The 25,164-nt window shown below is 34.2% G+C and overlaps 1 protein-coding gene and 1 long non-coding RNA gene across 3 annotated transcripts in view; one reads left to right on the plus strand and one right to left on the minus strand.

The window, feature by feature from the left end:
• LOC118765239 lies at positions 1-23,543 on the minus strand. Its single transcript, XR_005001087.1, has 3 exons — positions 23,420-23,543; positions 7,409-7,413; positions 1-65 (listed from the first exon to the last, which is right to left on the minus strand). It is a non-coding gene; the product is annotated as an uncharacterized LOC118765239 (long non-coding RNA).
• Positions 1-25,164, plus strand: part of LOC115215175 (activating signal cointegrator 1 complex subunit 3) — a 526,302-nt gene that overhangs the window by 339,165 nt on the left and 161,973 nt on the right. For both annotated transcript variants that reach the window (XM_029784370.2, XM_036506863.1), the window contains exon 31: positions 11,508-11,645. In XM_029784370.2, coding sequence (XP_029640230.1) covers positions 11,508-11,645 — 138 coding nt within the window. The remainder of the gene's footprint in view (positions 1-11,507; positions 11,646-25,164) is intronic.

Genomic DNA, 25,164 nt, shown 5'->3' on the forward strand with positions numbered 1-25,164 from the left:
TATATATATATATACATATATATATATATATATATATATATATATATATATATATATATATATTGCTATGTTCTCTGGAAGAGCTATTTCAAAAGGAATACAAATATATATAGATTAGATCAATCATACCAAGACTATAATTACACGCTAAGATAGATGCTTACTTGTCATCTAGCTCAGTGTTGTTTTTCTTTTTTCTTTCTTCATTTCTTTTTTCTCCCTCCCCCTCCCAGCATTTTCAATATAGACCAAATATTGAATCTATTGCAAAACCAATAAATCAAAATGACCATCCATGGTTGTTGGGTAAGGAGCCTTAGTCTCATGCTATAGCTCCGAGCTGACCAAAGCCTTTTGAGTGGATATGGTGGATGGAAATTGAAAGAAGTCTGCCATGTATATATGTGTGTGTGTGAGTTTGTCCTTCACCACCACTTGACAACCAGGGTTGGTGTGTTTAAATCCCCATAACTTTGTGGTTTGGCAAAAGTGACCAATAGAATAAGTACCTGACTTTTAAAGAAACTGCAAGTACTGAGGTTGATTCAGTCAACTAAAAATTTGTCAAGGCTGTGCCCCAGTATAGCCACAGTCTTATGACTGAAACAAATTAAAGATAAAAGATGTGTGAGCTAAAAGAAGAAATAAAAAAAAACAAGAAAAATATTGTTAGAATTTTTGAAGGTTTAGTAATTTAGTATACAATATATCTATGAGTTCTAAATATATGCAAAGTGACCAAGGAGGAAGAGAGAAGTTGTAATGATGTGAATAGAGCTTGAGCCTATCTGTTGAAGCTAAAAAAAAAATAATTTTTCTGAACATAATAACAAATCCACACATTTTTAGTTAAATCCTCGAGTATAATCCGCATTTGTTTCCCAAAATTTAAAGGTCAAAATCCCTATACAAGGTTTAAAATGAAAATTATTTTCTAAGCAATGTCCGAGTCTCTATTTGCTGTCCAGAAATGTTTATTCAGACGCATTTTGTGATGTCGGGCGCGAAAATACCTTAAGCTATGCCTGAAAGCAATGTAGTCATAAAAGAATCATCCATAACTTGCAGTAAGCAGCAACATTTATTAAATGTTATTACTGTTATTTCTTTATTTTCTGCAAACAAAATGCACAAAAAAGCTACACGTTTGCATTATGTTATATATACAATAATAATAAAGGACGTTACCGTATACATTTTTACAAACCAAGGATGTTATAGACCTCCTTGACTCGAGTTAGAGAAGGGGTGTGTATTATACACAAGGTTTAGGTTTTTCAGAGGTACAGCCCCCTAAAAATCCCCTGCATATTATACTCAAGGGTGGACTATACTCGAGGATTTACGGTAATTAAATTAACCACAGTGAAACACCAATTTATGCAGGGTATTTCATCTGGCACTAATGCCAATTCTGATAGCAACAATAACAACAAAAACAACAATAATTATAATAATCTTACTAATAATAAATTTATTGGAAGACCTGATTGGCTTGCACACATTAAAAAAAATATTTTAATCTCTAAGACAGAAGAAGGATGATAATCCCTAAAATTTAAACTCCTTTTTCAAACTTCAAAACACAGAATCTATTTACCTGTAGTATGCTGTAGCTAAGCTTTCATGTAAATCTTACTGCAAAAATTTAAATATATAAAAAAAATCAACATATGCATAGCTATGTAATTTAAAAGTTTTTTTCACAACTATGGTGGCTTCAAGTTTGATCTCACTGTGAGCTCATTGCTATCTTTTATACTAACCTGTAGTTGAATGGAATTTGGTTGCCAGAAACTGTACTAGACCTTATTGTATGTGTGTGTGTGTGCATGCATTCATATGTGTTTATATTTACTGACCCATACTACTATTGTGTAGCTTTTATATCAAAGCATATCTTAATTGTACATTGTTAATCAAGTCTTGGCAAATTGTCTATATGCTTTATATTGCTTCGTTTAGAATAATTTGTGTGATGCTTAAGAGTCCATGCAAAACAAGTAGAAATGTCTGAATTGATCTCATGTTGGTCTAGAGTTAACCACAGACACCAAAATGAAATAGAGACACAAGTTAGAATCCCCTTTCTGTGACTGTGGAACAGTCCAAATCATGAGTCAGCTGCTGGTTTGCAATTATTGAATAACCTTTGTTATTTGGTTGATTTGAAATATAATACAAGGAACATTCAAGATTGTATAGAAAAAGTGGCAAAATTTGATAATAGCACAACAATAAGAATTATCTCAATTGTTACTTTAAATTTCTATCTCAATATCCTTCTATGATAAATAAAATAAATATTAGTTGGCCTGGCTGTATGGTTAAAAAGCTTGGTTCCCAACCATGTGATCTTGGGCTTATCCCACTGCATAGCACCTTGGGTCTTCTGTTCTGGTCTTCTGTTCTAACTGTGGGCCAACCAAAGTTTTGTGAGTGGATTTGATAGATGGAGCCTGAAAGAAATCTGTGTGTGTGTGTATGTATGTATGTGCATGTCCTTGTCTAAACATCATGTGATGGTTGTAAATGAGCATCATCATGATACAAGCAAAGTTGTTTGTCTCTGGTCGTCTATGAAAAGCATGTCTAGCTATGGTAAATTATTACCTTATTTGAAAACAAGTGAGGATTTGTGGCAGGAAGGGCATCCAACTATGAACAATCTATCTCAACAAATTCTGTCTGACCCATGCAGGCATGAAAAAGTGGACTCTAAATGACGATGGTGTGATGAATTTATTGTAGTCAATACACTACTAGTATTTAGGAGTTAGTCAACATATGCATGTTTTCTTTTTTAAATGATTTAATGACTTAGTCAGAAGCAGTGAGTCTCTATTCATGACTTTTGCAGGCTCTCCAAGATTGCTGAGATTGTTGTGATTTTTATGGTCAGTTTGAACATCAGCAACATGAAAAGTGGGGTGGAGTAAAGGATACCTGGGGATTAATGTTTTAAGAAAGGGGAGATTGAACAAAGTGGTTGGCACAGCAGGGCCGATAAGAGGAGAGATGGGAGTTGTTATGCAACTAGCTAGATAGAGAAATAGAAGTGATTGTTATAATGATAAAATAGGCAGCATATCTTCAGTGTGTCAGCAAGTTAGTCCTTGTAAATCAGTAGAATGGTCATTTTATGGATCCAGGTTAGAGCATTTGTAGCCATGATGATTGAATGATTAACATTCCTACCTATTTCTTTACTACCCACAAAGGGCTAAACACAGAGAGGACAAACAAAGACAGACAATGGATTAAGCCGATTATATCGACCCCAGTGTGTAACTGGTACTTAATTTATCGACCCCGAAAGGATGAAAGGCAAAGTCGACCTTGGCGGAATTTGAACTCAGAATGTAGCGACAGACGAAAAACTGCTGAGCATTTCGCCCGGTGTGCTAACGTTTCTGCCAGCTCGCCGCCTTGACATTCCTACCTACCAACCAGAAAGTCATGAATTTAAAAACCTGCTACTGTCGTTGCAAAGCCAATAACTTGTCCTGTAAAGTAAATTTTCAGTTCCAGCTCTTGGTTAAAAGATTGAAATGTTGAAAATTATCCAAATGTAAAAACACATTGTTAAGCAATTTTTCTTTTAGAATTATTCAATCCATACAACAAAAAACACTGTATGCTTCAGAGAAATATAAAACAAATTCTGTTTGTTATAATAGCCAACTTATTTAAAATATTCAATATGCTCTCAATTGTTATGTGTATTGTTTGTAAATTATAATTAATGACTTAAAGAAAAATAATTTTATGTGTGTGTATGTGTGTGGTCTGTTACTTTTCAAAGAATAATGGGTTTTTTACAAAATATAAAATTTTATGTAACCCCATTGTCTTTAGCATTGTTTTATCAATTTAAAATATTCCATTCATTTTGATAAATTTTTTCGCCTGAATCCATTGTAGTTTCTATAGCAACTGAAAGATATTTTTTGTTGTGTTTTTGAGATTGATTTTTCTTCTTATTTTTCCTAACACATTTTTAGATTATTAGCTATTTAAAAATTCCTCTCAGCTATTGCTACATATATATATATATATATATATACACACATGCACGCGCACACACACGCACACATATATATATGTATATATATTTGTCAATAACATTAATAATATAGGTATTTCTATTCAATATTTAATGGCACTTCACATTCAGTCTAGTACATTGTAAACTTCATATACTATAGTTCATTTCTAAAATGATGCATTGGGTCAAAAAGGTCTACATCAAACAGTAGATGAAATAAAAGACAAATATTAATCTGTGTATGTGTTTGTGTGTGTGTGTGGTGTGTGTATGTATGTATGTGCATGTCCTTGTCTAAACATCATGTGATGGTTGTAAATGAGCATCATCATGATACAAGCAAAGTTGTTTGTCTCTGGTCGTCTATGAAAAGCATGTCTAGCTATGGTAAATTATTACCTTATTTGAAAACAAGTGAGGATTTGTGGCAGGAAGGGCATCCAACTATGAACAATCTATCTCAACAAATTCTGTCTGACCCATGCAGGCATGAAAAAGTGGACTCTAAATGACGATGGTGTGATGAATTATTGTAGTCAATACACTACTAGTATTTAGGAGTTAGTCAACATATGCATGTTTTCTTTTTTAAATGATTTAATGACTTAGTCAGAAGCAGTGAGTCTCTATTCATGACTTTTGCAGGCTCTCCAAGATTGCTGAGATTGTTGTGATTTTTATGGTCAGTTTGAACATCAGCAACATGAAAAGTGGGGTGGAGTAAAGGATACCTGGGGATTAATGTTTTAAGAAAGGGGAGATTGAACAAAGTGGTTGGCACAGCAGGGCCGATAAGAGGAGAGATGGGAGTTGTTATGCAACTAGCTAGATAGAGAAATAGAAGTGATTGTTATAATGATAAAATAGGCAGCATATCTTCAGTGTGTCAGCAAGTTAGTCCTTGTAAATCAGTAGAATGGTCATTTTATGGATCCAGGTTAGAGCATTTGTAGCCATGATGATTGAATGATTAACATTCCTACCTATTTCTTTACTACCCACAAAGGGCTAAACACAGAGAGGACAAACAAAGACAGACAAATGGATTAAGCCGATTATATCGACCCCAGTGTGTAACTGGTACTTAATTTATCGACCCCGAAAGGATGAAAGGCAAAGTCGACCTTGGCGGAATTTGAACTCAGAATGTAGCGACAGACGAAAAACTGCTGAGCATTTCGCCCGGTGTGCTAACGTTTCTGCCAGCTCGCCGCCTTGACATTCCTACCTACCAACCAGAAAGTCATGAATTTAAAAACCTGCTACTGTCGTTGCAAAGCCAATAACTTGTCCTGTAAAGTAAATTTTCAGTTCCAGCTCTTGGTTAAAAGATTGAAATGTTGAAAATTATCCAAATGTAAAAACACATTGTTAAGCAATTTTTCTTTTAGAATTATTCAATCCATACACAAAAAACACTGTATGCTTCAGAGAAATATAAAACAAATTCTGTTTGTTATAATAGCCAACTTATTTAAAATATTCAATATGCTCTCAATTGTTATGTGTATTGTTTGTAAATTATAATTAATGACTTAAAGAAAAATAATTTTATGTGTGTGTATGTGTGTGGTCTGTTACTTTTCAAAGAATAATGGGTTTTTTACAAAATATAAAATTTTATGTAACCCCATTGTCTTTAGCATTGTTTTATCAATTTAAAATATTCCATTCATTTTGATAAATTTTTTCGCCTGAATCCATTGTAGTTTCTATAGCAACTGAAAGATATTTTTTGTTGTGTTTTTGAGATTGATTTTTCTTCTTATTTTTCCTAACACATTTTTAGATTATTAGCTATTTAAAAATTCCTCTCAGCTATTGCTACATATATATATATATATATATACACACATGCACGCGCACACACACGCACACATATATATATGTATATATATTTGTCAATAACATTAATAATATAGGTATTTCTATTCAATATTTAATGGCACTTCACATTCAGTCTAGTACATTGTAAACTTCATATACTATAGTTCATTTCTAAAATGATGCATTGGGTCAAAAAGGTCTACATCAAACAGTAGATGAAATAAAAGACAAATATTAATCTGTGTATGTGTTTGTGTGTGTGTGTGTGTGTGTGTATGTGTGTGTGTGTGCCATAACAGATAGCTAATAAATCAGGATTACCAATAAATCAATAAGACATAAATAGATCTCTTCAGGAAATTTGAAAGATAAATAATTTCGAAATGCTTTAGATTCTATTAAAAGAATTACAGATATGATCACTGATAGAATGTAATGACACCAGTTGTGCTGCCTAACTGGTCAGCAGATGAATTTGAAATTCAGATTGATTGTAGTATTCTCATTTTGTTGTTTGGCCTTTGAAATTATTGTTGTGGATGCCTATGAATAGAAACTACTAGATAGCCTTAAGTCTTGATCAGATTTAATTTTGCAAGTCTAACTTAAATGACTTAAATTAATCGGATATGATTTTGTTTTCCTTTCTTTTCTTTTCTTTTTTTTTTTTCTGGTTGTTGCTATGAAATTGGCACTCGATATATTCTTCAAATTATATATTTCTGAAAAATAGCTTCCTGTTTATTTCAGTCATTCAAAGCAGTTTTTAAACTTGGAAATTCTTCCTGTTTTTTTAAATTATTGTTCTGCAGAGATAGACTTTGTCTTTTATCCTTTCGGGATTGATAAAATGCCAGTTAAGCACTGGAGTCAAGGTAATCATCTTGCCTCATCGTACAAAACTTCAGACCTTGTGCTTACATTAGAATGAATTATTATTATTATTATTTTGAATATTGTGCCAATCCCCCAATATTTCAGGCCTTGTGCCTATTGTAGAAAAGATCATCATCATCATCATTATTATTATTATTATTATTATTATTATCATCTAAGGCAGCAAGCTGGCAGAATTGTTAGCACGCTGAGAAAAATACTTAGCAGCATTTCATCTATCTTTACGTTTTGAGTTCAAATTCTGCCAAAGTGGACTTTGTCTTTTATCCTTTCGGGGTCCATAAAATAAGTACCAATAGAACACTGGAGTCAATTTAATCAACTTACCCCTGCCCCAAAATTGCTGGCCTTGTTCCAAAATGTTAAACTGCTATTATTATTATTATTATTGGTGGAGGTGGTGGTGGTGGTGGTGGTGTTGTCATTATTTCACTTGCTCCAGCTACTTCTGTAAGAGCAGAGAACAACTTATTGTCAAAGGTCTCACAAGGTCTTCTTCCATGATACTTAACATCCAAGTACCAATCTCAAAATCCTCGCTGTCCCCAATAAAGCAGTTTTCTGAGCATGTTCTACCCTCATGTCGATCACAATTTCTCCTACAAATTTCTCAAACCTGGTTGTTAATGCTCCCACTGTTCCTACAACTACTGGAATAGCAGCTACTTTCTTTATTGCCCACATTCATGCAAGCTTTAGTGGATTGTACTTTTCAATCTTTTCCACTTCTTTATCATCAGCTCATACATCCCCAGGTATGGTAATGTCTATGTTCTTGGTTTCCTTCATCGTTTTATCAACTACAACAATGATCTCTGAGCATCAATCATAGAATCACACTGGATTGTAAAATCCCACAAGATCTTATATTTGTGTTGTTGTTATTATTATTATTATTATTCATCATCATTTAACGTCCGCTTTCCATGCTAGCATGGGTTGGACGATTTTGACTGAGGGCTAGCAAACCAGATGGCTGCACCAGGCTCCAATCTTGATCTGGCAGAATTTCTACAGCTGGATGCCCTTCCTAATGCCAACCATTCCAAGAGTGCAGTGGGTGCTTTTTACATGCCACCGGCACGGGAGCCAGTCTGGCGGTACTGGCAATGACCTCGCTCGAATCTTTTTACACATGTCACCAGCACAGGTGCCAGTAAGGCGACGTTAGTAACGATCACACTTGAATGGTGCCCTTTTACGTGCCACCAGCACAGAAGCCAGTTGGCTGTTCTGGCAACGATCATTAATATTAAGACAATGAGCTGGCAGAATCATTAGCACATCAGACTAAATAGCAGCATTTCCTCTGGCTTTGTGTTTTGAGTTCAAATTCTGCTGAAGTTGACTTTGCCTTTTGTCCTTCCTGGGTTGATAAAAGTATCAGTCAAGCAATGGAGTTGATGAAATCAACTAGCCCCCTCCCCTAAATTTTTAAGTCTTGTGCCTATAATATAAATATATACTACTACTACTATTATTATTATTATTATTATTATTATTATTTCGTTATTATTACTATTATTATTATTATTAAGGCAGCGATATGGCAGAACCATTAGCACACTAGGCAAAATGCTTAGCAGCATGTCTTCTGTATTTTTGTTCTGAATTCAAATTCTTCTGAGGTTGACTTTGCCTTTCATCCTTTCAGGATCAATAAAATAAGCAGCAGTTGAGCACCAGGGTCAATGTAATTGACTTACCCTGTCTTAAAATGACTATCCTTGAGCCAAAGTGTGAAACCATCATTATTATTACTACTACTACTACACTACTGAGGCAGCTAGCTTGCCAAATCATTAGCACATCAGACAGAATGCTTAGTGACATTTTTCTTGGCTTTATACTTTGAATTCAAATTCTATTGAAGTTAACTTTGTCTTTCATCCTTTCAGGGTTGATAAAATACAGTCTCCTAAAATTTCTGGTCTTCTGTGAAAACTGGAAGCCATTATTATTATTATTCAGTGGTCTTATTTTTATCATGTGCTTTCACTGTACTACCGAATGCAGCTCTGTGTGCCTTTGGTATGTGCTGTGGTTTGTTGTGATGCTCTTATTCTTACTGTATTGAAAGTGTTTTACATAGGATGTGTGTGGTGCATAGTAGCGCTACTTTTGTATGTTATATATACTTGTTAGTCCTGGTGTATTTGTTATGTATTTGTCTGAATGTTTTTATTATTATTTTTAAAAATAATGATAATAACCAACTTGTCACTTTCCCCCAAAACATTCAGACCTTGTGCCTATAGTAGAAAGGATTATCATTAACGCTTTTAATGTCCAGTCATAAACATGAAAACATCCATATCAGCTTTTCCCTATCAGTTGTGTTCTAAAAAGAAAATCTTGTAAGTTTCTGACAGTGATGTGTTTATTTCTATTCACTGCTTTCTAATTTCTTCATGTCTTTTAAAATTCTTCTTGAACATATTCTAACACATGCTTAGATCTAATCAGTTTATCTTTTGGAGGATTACATCAATCCATAAAATATTTATTTCACTATTTCATAAAGAAATTTTTGGAACATTATCGTTATATGTTATGTTACTCTCTATATCTCAGCTGAGATATAGTTAAGAAAAACAACTTTACTAGTATTATCTTTCTATTGTTTTGATACTTGGCAAACAATATTTTAAATTTAGTTCTTTATTGCATAAATCATTTAATTTTATATATCTTTAGAAATATCTGAATTTGTAAAATTCTTAATTTGCTAGAATAAACAGGTATTTTATATTGCAATATATTGAGAAGCTTTTAGTAGTGAATAGCTAGGTAAAATTGGAAAGTTACAGATATACATGTGATGGTGGTGGAGAGAACATTACTCAATATCTTTAATTTTAGCTGACCTAAAACCAATCAACAATATAATGTTGAACTTATTCATTCTGTTTTCTTCAGTGAAATTACTATTCTATTTTCTTCCTACTTTTTGAATACTAAGCAATTGACTTAGTAGTTTATAACTGACAAGAGCTCTTTGAAATGTTGTTCCTGATAATGCTAGATATTTACTAATGCTACTATATTAATAAAATATCAATAGTTACAGATTGTGAATGAATTATCTTCTTAAGATTTTCAAGAGGAAGTGATATTAGATATTAGAAACACTAAAGGAACTGACCCAGTGGCTGGACTGAAACCACATATCTATCACTTAATACTCAACAACTCTGTTACTTGTTACACTAACCCTGTCCTGTAATTGATTAATTATCTTAGTTTTAAAAATTGATTTATGTGCTAAATTTGGAAGAGAGAAATTGTCTTGTAAGTAGTAGGAAGGTGATTTTGAGTCCTGGCATTGGGTCTGTTTCCTTTTTCTGCTTCAGATTTGTGCTATTATTTTCTAAATCTCTTTACATTAAAAATCATTCTTTCATAATTTGATTTATTGGGTTGTTTCTCATTATAAGCATTGAATCAAGCCAAGAGACATTGCTATAGTGAGCATTAATGTATATAATATATAGTATATTCATATAAGGCCATATTTAACACATTCAAGTACACTCAGACATGGGAAGACCTTTCACTGCAGAAATAATCTCAGGAGAAACTTCTCACAGTGGGTTGCAAAAGACACATAACATTTGTTTCTGCATTATGTCATGGGACATTTGCTTCTGCCTCAGATCATAGGACATTTGTTTCTGCATTATGTCATCAGCTATGAATACCAACTTTGCCTTTCAAAGTCTGAAAACAACTAATCATTCTTATATTAGAACAGAAAACAGTACATTTGCTGATAAGTGTAAACCTTGGTCATGCTAGAATTAATTAACTAAAGTTTCTCCCCAAATTATTTCTGCAGTGAATGGCTTTTCCATGTTCAAGCCTACTCAGACATGTTAAATATGACTTTGCCCAAATATATTTTATTAAATACTACTTTGTGTGTCTTTAGTTAAATAATACTCAGTATTTGTGTATGGAGTTTAACATGTTCTGCTATGCTAATTAATTCGCTGATTATACAGAGAGAGACAAAAACAGCATGAAAAAATTGGTTTAAGTATCCAATTTGAGAGAGAGAGAGAGAAATTTAGAAATGTTCTGTAAGCAGCTTAGTTCAACTCCCTTAGGTAGACCTGTTTTTCTTTTCTCTCTAATATTAGTGTTTGTAATATTAACCATGCTGTAGCCATAAAGGACCATTGGCAGCTTGCATTTGCAAATATTTTGGGGCTAATATTCTTTGGAGCACTACTCTGCAGCAGACTTGTCTCATTTTCAGTTAAGTGGATTGGAGTACCGTGATATGAAATGCTTTGGCTATGAACACAATGCACGCTCCAGTCTGGAAATCAAACCTAACAACCATGATGCAAACAGTCTAACCACAAAACCATGTCACTTCTTATATTAATGGAACTTATCAACTATTGTTTTGTTGTTTCAGACCAAAAATTTGAAACATGTCCTCTGTGAACATACTGCTAAAATGAAAGCTGAAAAATATCAAACTTAAGAAAACAGTTCATTAAACATATATGATCCTGATTAATTTTTAAGATATCCATATCCAGCTGCAATATTCAATTGGCTACAAAATACGCCAGTCTCAACATTAGAGTAAACAAACCATTTCAAGAGGAAGAGAAAAAAAAAGAAGTGATTGATATAATTTGCTTTATTGTTATTGATTTTAAAGATGTCATTTGTATTTCAAGTATTATACTTATATTTCAAAATTTTTTTTTTTTTTTAGATGGATAATATCTTGCTTGGTGTCCATGATGTCAACTTGAAACTAACTCTGGCATTCGGTTGTGGTCTTCATCATGCTGGCTTACAAGAGAAAGATCGAAAAATTGTTGAAGAATTATTTGTCAATCAAAAAATTCAAGTAAGTGAGATCTTTATTGTCAATCAACCAGACTGGTTATACTTTCTCTTGTTTCAATTATTTTAAAAAGACATGTAGAAAATTTCGTTCACAAAGGTTGGACCAAAAGTAATGCAAAAATGGGCATAACTTTTTTTTTATTAGCTGACATAGGTTATTCAAAGTACACATGTTAGTTTCATATATCAAAGAACTTCCCCCACTCTCTCCCTCTATGTAACAGGTAGATGTAATATATGATTTTCTTAGGAAGAGTATAATAGGTGTTAGGATGAATGGCTGGCTCTGTTTCAGTTACATATATGAATATATTTACATTAGGTCCATTAGATCTTCAAGCTGAAATAATGCTTTATCACTGGGTTATTAGTAACTCTAGTATATGGATTACATATTTATTTAAATATGAAATATTTAACATGTGCATTGTATCTATTTTTCTTCATTCATCTGCAAGTGCTTGTGTCAAGACTATTGGAAAGTAGAGATTACTTAAGATTTTGTGATAGACTTTCCACAATAGCTTTAGAAGAAGAAGAGTATATGCAAAACAGATTTTCATCCAAGAAGAATCATAGGGGCCCTGTCAGGGACATTTGTGTGCTTTGACAATACTTGAACTCCACGGGCGCAGGAGTGGCTGTGTGGCAAGTAGCTTGCTTACGAACCGCATGGTTCCGAGTTCAGTCCCACTGCGTGGCACCTTGGGCAAGTATCTTCTACTATAGCCTCGGGTCGACCAAAGCCTTGTGAGTAGATTTGGTAGACGGAAACTGAAAGAAGCCTGTCGTATATATATATATATATATATATATATGTACACAGATGTGTGTGTATATGTTGTGTATCTGTGTTTGTTCCCCCCAACATCGCTTGACAACCGATGCTGGTGTGTTTACGTCCGCGTGACTCAGCGGTTCGGCAAAAGAGACCGATAGAATAAGTACTAGGCTTACAAAGAATAAGTCCTGGGGTTGATTTGATTCGACTAAAGGTGGTGCTCCAGCATGGCCACAGTCAAATGACTGAAACAAGTAAAAGAGAGAATACCAAAAAATCATTTCTTTGACTTACACATTGCCGCTACGAAATACTCACCAGAAATCGTGGAACCATCAGGAATATCAATGACAACAGCATGTACTATGTGGATGTATCAGGTAGCTAAGCAATAGCTTCCCAAAGAGATAAATTAACACTTTTCTCATTTGTTACAATGTTAGACGATCTATTGAGCAAAAGCGGCCAATAACATTGTATTGTAACTATTATTATGCATGGTTATTTCTGCCTCCTGATCTGGATTTCATGGATGATTTTGACCTCATAGATGACACACCATCATCAGCTTTTCACCATGCGACAGTCTCTCGATCTGACACAAAGTCAATTTTAAGAAACAAAATGCATTAATGTCAGGATAATGAAAATTAATTTGCATTATCAAGGTGGCAGGATTATACAATACTTTAAGTGCCTTAGTTTCCCCGATATTATAAACTAAAACTAACCTCATGTACAGGCAATGTCTAGCTTGGAGCATCTTTTGACAGTTGGAACAATTATGTATATCAAAAGAAGCAACTTTAAATCTTAAGCAGCTGCTGCTTAACACATTAATGCGCTAATGCTACTTTAGAATTTAAAGCAATAAACAACAGCATTCTTAATTATACTTATTAGAACATTCAAATGTGTGATAAAATGCTCTGACTAATCTTGAAAAGTTTCACTTAGTTTAACTTAATGGAATGTTATTAATTACTTTGCACAGCCACATGACGGGTTTATCTGTGGATCTGTCTATGTATGTTCAACAAAATTCTAACTTTAGATATATCCTTCAGTTATAAGCTCTTATGACTGAAAGAAGAGGAAACTAAATATGAAAGGAATCTTCCATACTTAAATATTCATAAACAATGTATTAACCAAAAGGAAAATTAAATAACAATGCATTAACTTGAAGGAAAATTTAATAACAACATATTAAGCAGAAGGAAAATTTAATTAAACAGCATTATTTTCAATAGCTTTGTATCTGTTTTCTCCACACTGGTCGATGTACTGGTCAATGCCTGCAATAATCCAATCTATAATATGAGTAGAAATGACAGTTCTATTAATCATTTATTGATAATAGCGAAAGGGTATAGTGTCTAAGGGCTAATCAGAATTAAGAAATGTTTCAGAGAAAATGAATGAGCTCAAAATAAAACCAAAGACAAAGTTGTGTGTGTGTGTGCACGTGAATGTGTGTGTGTGTGTGTGCATGCATGTATGTGTGTGCACACATGCATGCATGAATGAATGCAAAACATCTATTTTATATAATTACGTTGAATATATTTGGTTCTGAGTTCAGCTTTGTCTTTTTAGATTTGTTTAGTTTTTTCTCTGTTTTACATCTCTTTCTGTGCTAACACAAGTAAGATGTTTGAATATTGTTCAGTACCCTTCATACTGCTGACCTTTCAACCGTAAAATAGTGGAGGCAATGTTATGCGCATTTCCAAGAGTACAATCAAATGGCTGTATCAAAGTTTAAACTAATGACCATGTGATCAATAGCTAAGCAACCTTAACTTCACAGTTATTGTTTGTCTGCAGGTTTTACAATCATTAATTCCTGCTTATACATGTTTGATGGTTGGCCTTTGTCCAGCTCTTTTTTATCCTTGATATGTTCTGCCATGCAATCTAGCCTTCTACAAGACCAACTTTATTGACTTTAGATGTAAAAAAGCAACACTGTATTGTTATAAAACATGATGTAGGGAAACCTTTGGTGGATTACACATGTATATCTATATTTTCAGAATTGATTTTGCTATGAGTCTGTTCTCATAATAGAGATATGAATTTTATATTTTTAAATCTATAATTTAGCATAAAATAAAGAGAAAGAGAAATAATTATAACATTTTCACACATATCTAGTTTGAAATTTATAGAAATTAACTATACAGAAATAATGATTTTTGAAGTAAAGTTTTACTGCCTGGTAGTTTTTTTTTTTAAGGTTGTGTGTGATGTGAAATTTAATAAAAACTGAAATGCCAACTATCTGAAACAATGTGCTTTAAATGAAAAATTGAGATAAAGATTCAAACAATTTCACAAACTATCTTTTATTAGACAGATTACATATTTCCCATTTATAGCCTAGCATTTCATATATGCCATCACTTTTATTTCTGTTTTTGCAACACTATTAAAATCAATCAATACCCTACCCCATTTTTGTCTGTCTTCTTCCTTACCCATCCACTGTATCTGCCTTCCATCACACTCTATATAACTCTGTCTCTCTGTCTGTCTCTCTCTCTCTCACACACACACACACATACACATACACACACACACACACACACACACATACAATTATATTAATTACTTTTCAAAATCAACAAATATGTAATCATTGATACCACTGAATTTTTTTCATCTTTCATCAAATATCAATATTTTTCTTCTTAATCATTATTTAATGAATATTCCTGAATTTTATCTGATGAAATACATTCTACTCATCAGTGTGTGTGTGTGCGTAATATTTAGTCTGTATGCCTCTGCTATTGCTTCAACTGAAAATTCATTGAGTTTGGTAATCAACCATGTTGACATTGGTGGCAACTGTACACATTATGAGGGGATACTGAAAAGTTCCTGGCTTTAAGGGTATCACGAAACCTTCCAAGTTCTTTTACAGGGCTTAGAAAAACTGAAGGACCGCTGCAATAAGTGTGTAAATCTGAGAGGAAAATATATTGAATAAAATCATAATTAAGTGATCCCCCTGTATTTCCTTTTAACCAAAGCCAGGAACTTTTCAGCCCCCACCCCACCTATATTATTCTCCATTTTGTCAACAAATCTTTCTCAGCTAAGAGAAAATTATTATTTCTGTCACTATATGATTATTAAGATCCTGCTGGAGATTATATTAGGACATACATAAATGAGTCATCACAAGAATGATGTTCACCACTTCATTGCGCACAACATCATAAGCGGAAAGTGTAACCTCTCGAAAGAGCTATTCTTCACTCCTGCTCCAGAGCGTCGGCTGTGGGGTCACTCTGAAAAGCTCTATCTGCAACGATTTCATCTCAATCGAAGGAGAGGGGCTTTCTCCGTCTGGGTTGCGGATCCGTGGAATAAGCTGCCGGACAAGATAGTGAAGATGCCGACGACTGCACGGTTCAAAGTCTCCCTTGACCACAAATGGCCTGAACACCACCCTGTACATAACTCCATGTCCCCCTACATGGCCTTGCTTTTTGCTTTTTGAGCCAAAAAATTAACTTAACTTAACTTATATCTGTATATCATAAAGCAATTATAATAAACCTGACTGAATTCACTTTTTGGCTTCTGAAAGCTGTTTCTGTTATTTTAAAAAGATATGTAGAAAATTTCAGGTTCATTCCATCTGCATAGCAACTTGGGCAAGTATCTTCTAATTTTGCTTCAGGTCAACCAAAACCTTGCTAGTGGTGTGTGTTTTGGATGTCTTTATATCTCCTCGTCTTCACATCACATAATGATTGCAAACAAATGATGTCATTCATTTCCAATTTTACATGGAAACATGTCAAATCATGGGGAATTTTTTTTCTCTTTCTGTCTGCCTCATTCTACTCCTCTCTCTCGTATCTAGAAGCAGGGGTGCACATTATATCCTTTTTTAATTAAAGATTTAAATTAACAAAATACTGGAAGAAATTTAGCATGTTTTTTTCAGTCTGTGAATTTAAAATGTTGATTCAATTTATTGAGATAATGGCCTTTTTTCTTTCTTTTTTTTTATTTTGGAATCAGCTTCAATTCAGGTTATTTGTTGATAATTTTTGTGTGCTGATTCTTTTAATTTTGTACTCATTTACTGGTTTCCTTCTTGTTCTAACCATCATTAATTAATCCCTTATCAATTCATAAAGTAGGAGTTTCAGTAAACAACAATAACAATAAATTTCAGAGGTCACAATTTTCTTTTGTTTTTTTCTACATTTAGAATTTTTGAAACTTTTTCAGTGCATTTCATATGGCAATTATGTTAAAGCTGACTAAACTCGCCTTTTCCTGTAGATCTCATCATTATATCAGGAAAAGCCAATGCTTATAAGATATGACTGCATTCCCCAGAAATTCACTTCCCAACTTTGGTTTCAGGTTTAGTCACACTACATAGCATTTTGGGCAAATGTCTTCTACCAAACTCATGTGAATGAGTTTGGTACATGGAAACTGAAAGAAACTTAACATGTTTCCTCGGTAGTATAGTGGTAAGTATCCCCGCCTGTCACGCAGGAGACCAGGGATTGATTCCCCACCAGGGAGGTTGTAAATACGTTTTTTTAAATGGCGGTGCCTCTGCATGGCCACAGCTCGTGAGCTGAAACTAGATGAAATGATATGAATGTTTGTGTATATATGTGTGTGTGAGAGGAAAAAATGAACATACACACAAACACACAATTACAAAGTTTCTCTCTCTCTCTCTTTATATATATATATATATATATATATATATATGTGTGTGTGTGTGTGGTGTGTGTGTGTGTGTGTGTGTTATGTGCATTTTTGATTGAATCTCCTGTGAGTCAACATGGGATCCCTTGACAATGTAAGCTTCATTTGATTAAGGTATCTTTGGCCCAACAGGTAGCTAGCAGATTACTCCTCAATTGAGCAATCACTACTTCTGAGGTTCTACTAGCTATGAAACATATGTAACCTGGATTTTATCTACTCCACTCCCTAATCTTTGATTTTTGTACATATATATATTGTATATATACCAAAGTAAACACATGAATGTGAAACACAGTGGAAAAAATAGTACTCGAATACCAGAGGTAGAGTAATATGCTTTATTAAAAAGCAGCAAAAATATCACAAAAACTGTTACTCGGAGTTTCACATTCCCGTTTGTTGGACAATTTTGTTTAGAATATATATATATATATATATATATATAGAGAGAGAGAGAGAGAGAGAGAGAGAGATAGATAGATATAGATATAGATATAGATATTATGTATGAGAAAGTTTTCTGTTTGTGTGAGCACATAGCAGCAGTAGCATCTGTTCATGTTCATATGTATATACGTATGCCAAATGTTATATGCAGTACAGGCAAAGATTTTGATTTTGGCCATTTTGCGCATGTGTGGGTGTCACAAAGGCACCACTCACCATATGCCTATGCTTACAGCTATCATCTTCAAAGGACAACATCTCACAGCAGTCATTTTGTACTTTGCATTTACTGAGAGGCCTCACTGATTCTATGACTTGGAATTTTTATTTCATAATGAAAACTCATATTCTATTAACTAGTCTTCGTTGCAAAGGAAAGAAGTCTTGAGGGAATGTTTTTTTTTTCTGTTATTAAATAAAATAATTACATACCATTGTATTTGTTTTTCTATAATTATTTTTAATATTTAATTGAATTTTAGCTTCAGCATTTAAGCTAATTTTAGCTTTTAATTTTAATATATCAAGAAATTAAATGCTGATGCTGGAATTAAATTAGATATTAAAAATAATTACAGAAAAAGGAAATATATTGGTATTTATTAATTTTACTTCGAGAATGAAAAACAATCCCACAAGTCTTCTTTCCTTTGCAAAGGAAAAATAACACCCAATGAGAAACAAGCATACATTGCATGTGTGTGTGTGCATGCATATATCTAGAGATAGGTAGATAGTTAGATGCATGCGTGCACACACACACACTCACACATATGTGCATATGTGTGTGTGTGTGTGTGGTGTGTGTGTGTGTGTTATGTGCATTTTTGATTGAATCTCCTGTGAGTCAACATGGGATCCCTTGACAATGTAAGCTTCATTTGATTAAGGTATCTTTGGCCCAACAGGTAGCTAGCAGATTACTCCTCAATTGAGCAATCACTACTTCTGAGGTTCTACTAGCTATGAAACATATGTAACCTGGATTTTATCTACTCCACTCCCTAATCTTTGATTTTTGTACATATATATATTGTATATATACCAAAGTAAACACATGAATGTGAAACACAGTGGAAAAAATAGTACTCGAATACCAGAGGTAGAGTAATATGCTTTATTAAAAAGCAGCAAAAATATCACAAAAACTGTTACTCGGAGTTTCACATTCCCGTTTGTTGGACAATTTTGTTTAGAATATATATATATATATATATATATATAGAGAGAGAGAGAGAGAGAGAGAGAGAGATAGATAGATATAGATATAGATATAGATATTATGTATGAGAAAGTTTTCTGTTTGTGTGAGCACATAGCAGCAGTAGCATCTGTTCATGTTCATATGTATATACGTATGCCAAATGTTATATGCAGTACAGGCAAAGATTTTGATTTTGGCCATTTTGCGCATGTGTGGGTGTCACAAAGGCACCACTCACCATATGCCTATGCTTACAGCTATCATCTTCAAAGGACAACATCTCACAGCAGTCATTTTGTACTTTGCATTTACTGAGAGGCCTCACTGATTCTATGACTTGGAATTTTTATTTCATAATGAAAACTCATATTCTATTAACTAGTCTTCGTTGCAAAGGAAAGAAGTCTTGAGGGAATGTTTTTTTTTTCTGTTATAAATAAAATAATTACATACCATTGTATTTGTTTTTCTATAATTATTTTTAATATTTAATTGAATTTTAGCTTCAGCATTTAAGCTAATTTTAGCTTTTAATTTTAATATATCAAGAAATTAAATGCTGATGCTGGAATTAAATTAGATATTAAAAATAATTACAGAAAAAGGAAATATATTGGTATTTATTAATTTTACTTCGAGAATGAAAAACAATCCCACAAGTCTTCTTTCCTTTGCAAAGGAAAAATAACACCCAATGAGAAACAAGCATACATTGCATGTGTGTGTGCATGCATATATCTAGAGATAGGTAGATAGTTAGATGCATGCGTGCACACACACACACTCACACATATGTGCATATGTGTGTGTGTGTGTGTGTGTGCTTTGATACTAGTATTTGCTGACTTGTGAGCTTTCAAGTTACAATTTTTTGATCTCATGATACACTTCAATAAAGATGAGTATAAGCTGTACAGTGCGATACCTTTCATACACAGGGGAATGCTGTTGGCATCACATATTTTCTCACTCTCGTTTCCCCACATTACTAAATGTTTTTATTTTGGTTCTCAGTTAATTTTGTATGTGTTGTGTGCATTAATCCCAGTTGTGCATTAATGAAGCTAAACAAGTATAAAAGTGAGCAAGTCTCCTGTTGATAGTGAAAAGAAGAAAAGCAATTGATTTGGGAACAATATTAAAAGATAATAGCTCAGCATGAAGGATGAAAATTTGTTTCAGTCCTTGTACATAATTTGTCTTACTCCCAATCAACAATTTCTACTATCCCAAAGGATAAGCACTATAATTGTGATGAGGTGAGGCTGTATGAATTGATTAAATCTACAACAATCAACTCTTTACTCTTTACTCTTTTACTTGTTTCAGTCATTTGACTGTGGCCATGCTGGAGCACCGCCTTTTGTCGAGCAAATTGACCCCAGGACTTATTCTTTGTAAGCCTAGTACTTATTCTATCGGTCTCTTTTTTGCCGAACCGCTAAGTTACGGGGACGTTAACACACCAGCATCGGTTGTCAAGCGATGTAGGGGGTGCAAACACAGACACACATACATATACATATATATGACGGGCTTCTTTCAGTTTCCGCCTACCAAATCCACTCACAAGGCTTTGGTCGGCCCGAGGCTATAGTAGAAGACACTTGCCCAAGTTGCCATGCAGTGGGACTGAACCTGGAACCATGTGGTTGGTAAGCAAGCTACTTACCACACAGCCACTCCTACACCTATGGGGAAAATGGAAGATATAGAAACATATTTGGTCACATAGATTGGTGAACTAAATTCAAAAGTGAATACCATTTAGTATTTTAAATATATAAATGTGCAGGAACAGCTGTGTCATTAAGAAGTTTATTTCCCAACCTCATAGGTTTTGTTTCAGTCCCACTATATGGCACCTTGGGCATGTGTCTTCTACTTCAGCTCCAGCCTGACCAAGGCTTTGTGAGTGAATTTTAGTAGATGGAAACTGAAAGAAGCCTGTCATGTGTGTGTTTGTGTCTCCTTGACTTGATATTGAGTGGTAGTTGCAAATGACTGTCATACAAGGAGTTTTCATTCATTTCCAATATTCCATGAAGACATGTCTGGCCATGGGGTAGTGTTTTCTTGCTTGGGAACAAGGAGGGTATCCAGCCATAGACTGATCCAAAATCTACCTCAGTAAATTCCATCCAACACAAGCTTGCATTAAAAAGTTAACATAGATATAATGATGATGATGACAATGAAGCTAAATCAAAGAACTCATTTGAAACATTGAAAGAATGTACCTATTATCTTAACGCACAAGCTTTTGTAGTGGGTCATGGAGGATTTTGAGCATTTGGAAAAGCTTTATAATATTTACAATATAAAAAGTATGTGACAAAATAAGTTTTGATGATGGTACTGCTGCATTTAGAGAAATACTGTAAAACAATACTGTTAATGTGAAATACTTGCCAGAAGAATATTTTACATTGAGGAAACTGGCTTATATTGGAAAGGTATGCTTTGTCATGTAGTAAAATTAATGCCAAGGCATTTAAGGATCTTGTGAGTCCCTTACTTGAAAGTTTGAACTGGGGCCCTATCTTGTCAATCACTGTGAATACTTGCATGCTTTTGAGAATGCTAGCAAGCCTATGGTACCCGTTACCTACTGCCACAACAAGAAAGTATGGATAACTAAACAGATCTTTCAAGATTGATTCCCACTTCTCTTGCTATCCTCTGGGGCAATGCCTTTTCCATTTTGTCTGCCAGTGCCATGAGAACTGTTTCTATATTGTTAGAGGTAAGATTCTCTGTTAATCCTTCTATTTTGAGTTAAATCACCCTTTCCTCTACTATTTCAGTTCTTTTTGCACAACTTTCTCTTTCTAAAATTCTGCCTACAGAACACTGACTTGACTTTCTCAGTTCAAAAGTCCCTTCTTTTCTGGTTTATTCTCTTGGTAAAAAGGAAAACTGCATTAAAAATGTTTATTAATTTAGATTATACTTGTCATCCACTATATCTCAATAATTTAAAATCCTAACATTCTCAGGAGTTTCAAGCCCTTCTTAAACAACCCACTAATCCAGCCCACGAATCAAGTGGTTGCATATATTTCAAAGCATATTATCAGCAAATAATCTTTGCCAGATTGTTTGATGCTATGGCACCTCGCTCTGTGATTTTCAGAAAAGGTACAATATTTTGAATGCAATTAGGAAATGTTTATAAAGCCTGGGAGTAAGTCACAAAAGAATCCATCAGCAGTATCTGAAAACATGTGTTGAAATACTTTCAAATGTACTTCAAAGAGCAAAAATATATATGTGAATACGTTCAAAGGCTTTCATTTAGACTGTGTTGCAAGTGGCATTCTTGGAAAAATCATAGTGTTTGCACAGCAGCTTGATCAGGAAGTGGGTAGAGATGAAATTGAGCTATTGATACTGGCATGTTTATGTGTGTGTGTGTGTGTTTATATATGTATGTGTTTGTGTATGTTTATTAGTCATAAATATCTTCAAAAAATGTTTATTTCCATTCTATCTATCTATCTATCTATCTATTTATCTATCTATCTGTCTATCTATCTATCTATCTATCTATCTATCTATCTATCTATCTATCTATCTATCTATCTATCTATCAGTCTGTCTGTCTGACTGTCCATCCACATATATATATATCATCATCATCATCATCGTTTAGCGTCCGCTTTCCATGCTGGCATGGGTTGGACGGTGCAACTGGGGTCTGGGAAGCTGGATGCCCTTCCTAACGCCAACCACTCCATGAGTGTAGTGGGTGCTTTCTACGTGCCACTGGCACAGGTGCCAGACGAGGCTGGCAAATGGCCACGATCGGATGGTACTTTTTTACGTGCCACAGGCATGGAGGCCAGTCGAGGCTGGCAACGGCCATGATCAGATGGTGCATTTTACGTGCCACCGGACGGAAGCCAGTCTGTCTATCAGTCTGGCTGGCTGGCTGTCCATCCATCTATATATATATATCATCATGATCATCATCATCATATTTAATTTCTGTTTCTCATGCTGGCATGGGTTGGACAGTTTAACAAGAGCTAGCCAACTGAAACGCTTCCAGGCTCCATGTCTGTTTTGGCATAGTTTCTATGGCTAGATGCCCCTCCTAAAGCCAATAACACTGTGTGTGTGTGTGTGTGTGTGTGTGTGTGTAGGTGCAACATGGCATAAGTTGTGTTGAGAAGTTTGCTTACCAACTACATGACTTGACTTACAATTTCAATGCAGTGTAATTGGGCAAGTGTTTTCTAGTATAGTGCTGGACTAAGCAAAGCCTTGTGAATGGATTTGGTAAAAAGAAACAAAGAAACTATATGAAGCCCATCATAAACACACACAAGGGGTGATGAAAAGTTCCTGACTTCAAGGGTATCGCAAAAGGCTTGGCTGGAGGCCCAACCTTCCAAGTTCTTTGACAGGGCTTAGGAAAACTGAAGGACTGCTGCAATATGTGTGTGTGAATCTGAGAGGGGAATATGCTAAATAAAATCATAATTAACTGATCCCCCTGTTTTTTTCTTTTATCCAAAGCCAGGAACTTTTCAGTACTCCCTCGTAATTATGTGTATATATATATATGTATATAGTATACGGTTTCGTGATGGTAAGAGCAACAGAAAAAGTGCCCCATCTGGTGAGAGATAAATATTATTTAATGGACACAATATATGTTTTTATGTGCTACTATTAGTTTCATGTGACAAAAGCATCTCAGACAGTGAGTAAAAGGTGGCATTTACTATAGCCCCAGGCCAACAAAAGCCTTTGATTCATTTACAAAGATTATAACACAAAAACATTTTTCATGTTTTCATTCAACCCCAGGTTGGGAAAAGAGTCAAGTAGCTCAGTTTCCTCTCTATTTTCCCAACCTCTGCTACAAGAAGTTTCACAGAAAAGAATATTATCATTCTCAGAAAAGAGAATCCAAAACTTGAAATGAAAATTCGTTGTATTGAAATTTTAGCCTATCAAGATTTACCATTTGGAGGACATGATGAAATGGAAGAATCAAACAATAAGAGTAATTTTTTTAGTATGTGAAGCTGTAGCAAGATACAATGATTGTTTAAGATTGCATTTAGACTTCATGAAGAAAAATGCCAATTGCACATTTTCTGGGCTTTCAAAACAAGATCATTTAATTGTATACTTGTTACAAGTGAAGGTAAAATTAAGGCAATGATAAAAATTTAAAAAAACAGTATTTGTTGCTGTTATGTTTGATGAGACTACAGAACTTTGAATGAAATCTCAAGATGAAAGGTTTTGCAATTTCTTGATGAGAAAGAAAAATCTTAAGAAAGGTTTTGGGGATATGTTGATGTCAGTAAAGACAGAAAAAACTGCATTGTTGACAGAAATTCAAACATTTGCTAATGAGTTCAACTGTGGCCAACATTTCATCACACAAACTTATGATGGAGCAAGTATGATGGTTGGGCATTTGAATGGAGTGCAAGTAAGAATAAAGGAGACTTTTGGTGTGAATGTCTTATTTGTACATTCACTTAATTTGGTAGCCTCACAATCAACCTCAAGTATTTGAGAATGTTGAATTTTCTTCCAAACTTTAAAAGGAATTTCAACTTTTTTCTCAAAGTCAATGGCTTGAATAGCTCTACTGGATGAAATCATTGGAAGGTGATTTCCAAAGTTACCTGGGACATGTTGGAATTATTCATGTCAACAAGTATCCATTTTGTCCAATAAAATTACTGTTTTCTTGGTATTTTCAACCATATAAGAAAATCCAGAAGATTGATGCACCTCAGAATTACCACAGGCATGGGGATTTATTGCAGTCCTTGATTTTCAGTTTAAAATTTTTCTTTGAAACCATATTAAGTGGCTCAGAGATTCTGTTTTTGATTCTTCAAAACAGGTTGCTTGATATTTCAAGCTGTATTTGTGAGGTTAAGAACTTCAAAAAACAATTGGCTGTTATTATCATGTTAGGTGTAATAAGTGGATTAATTGTGGTGTGAGATTAAGCTGACTGCGTATATTACTAGCAGAAGCAGAACTAATGAATATTTAACATTAGATTTATTTAAAGGAAGGCTGAATATGAATACATACACAAAGTATCAAATCCTCACTAGGATACAGGGATCAACTTAACTGTGATTGCTCAACCATCAGTTATCTTCAAGATGCGAGGCTGCTGAATCTTATTGAAGCTTTGTCCTTGATTTGCATGGTGAAAGCCAAGTCGTATTCTCTTCAAATGCCATGAAAGCTCTAGTTGATCTGTAGCATTAAATTGCTTAACTGGAGAAAATGGTGTGAACCTCAAGGACACTTGAGATAATATTCTAACTTGTAGTCTGATCT

This window comes from Octopus sinensis, linkage group LG1 (genome assembly GCF_006345805.1).
Source record: "Octopus sinensis linkage group LG1, ASM634580v1, whole genome shotgun sequence".
NCBI classification, from domain to species: Eukaryota; Metazoa; Mollusca; class Cephalopoda; order Octopoda; family Octopodidae; genus Octopus; species Octopus sinensis.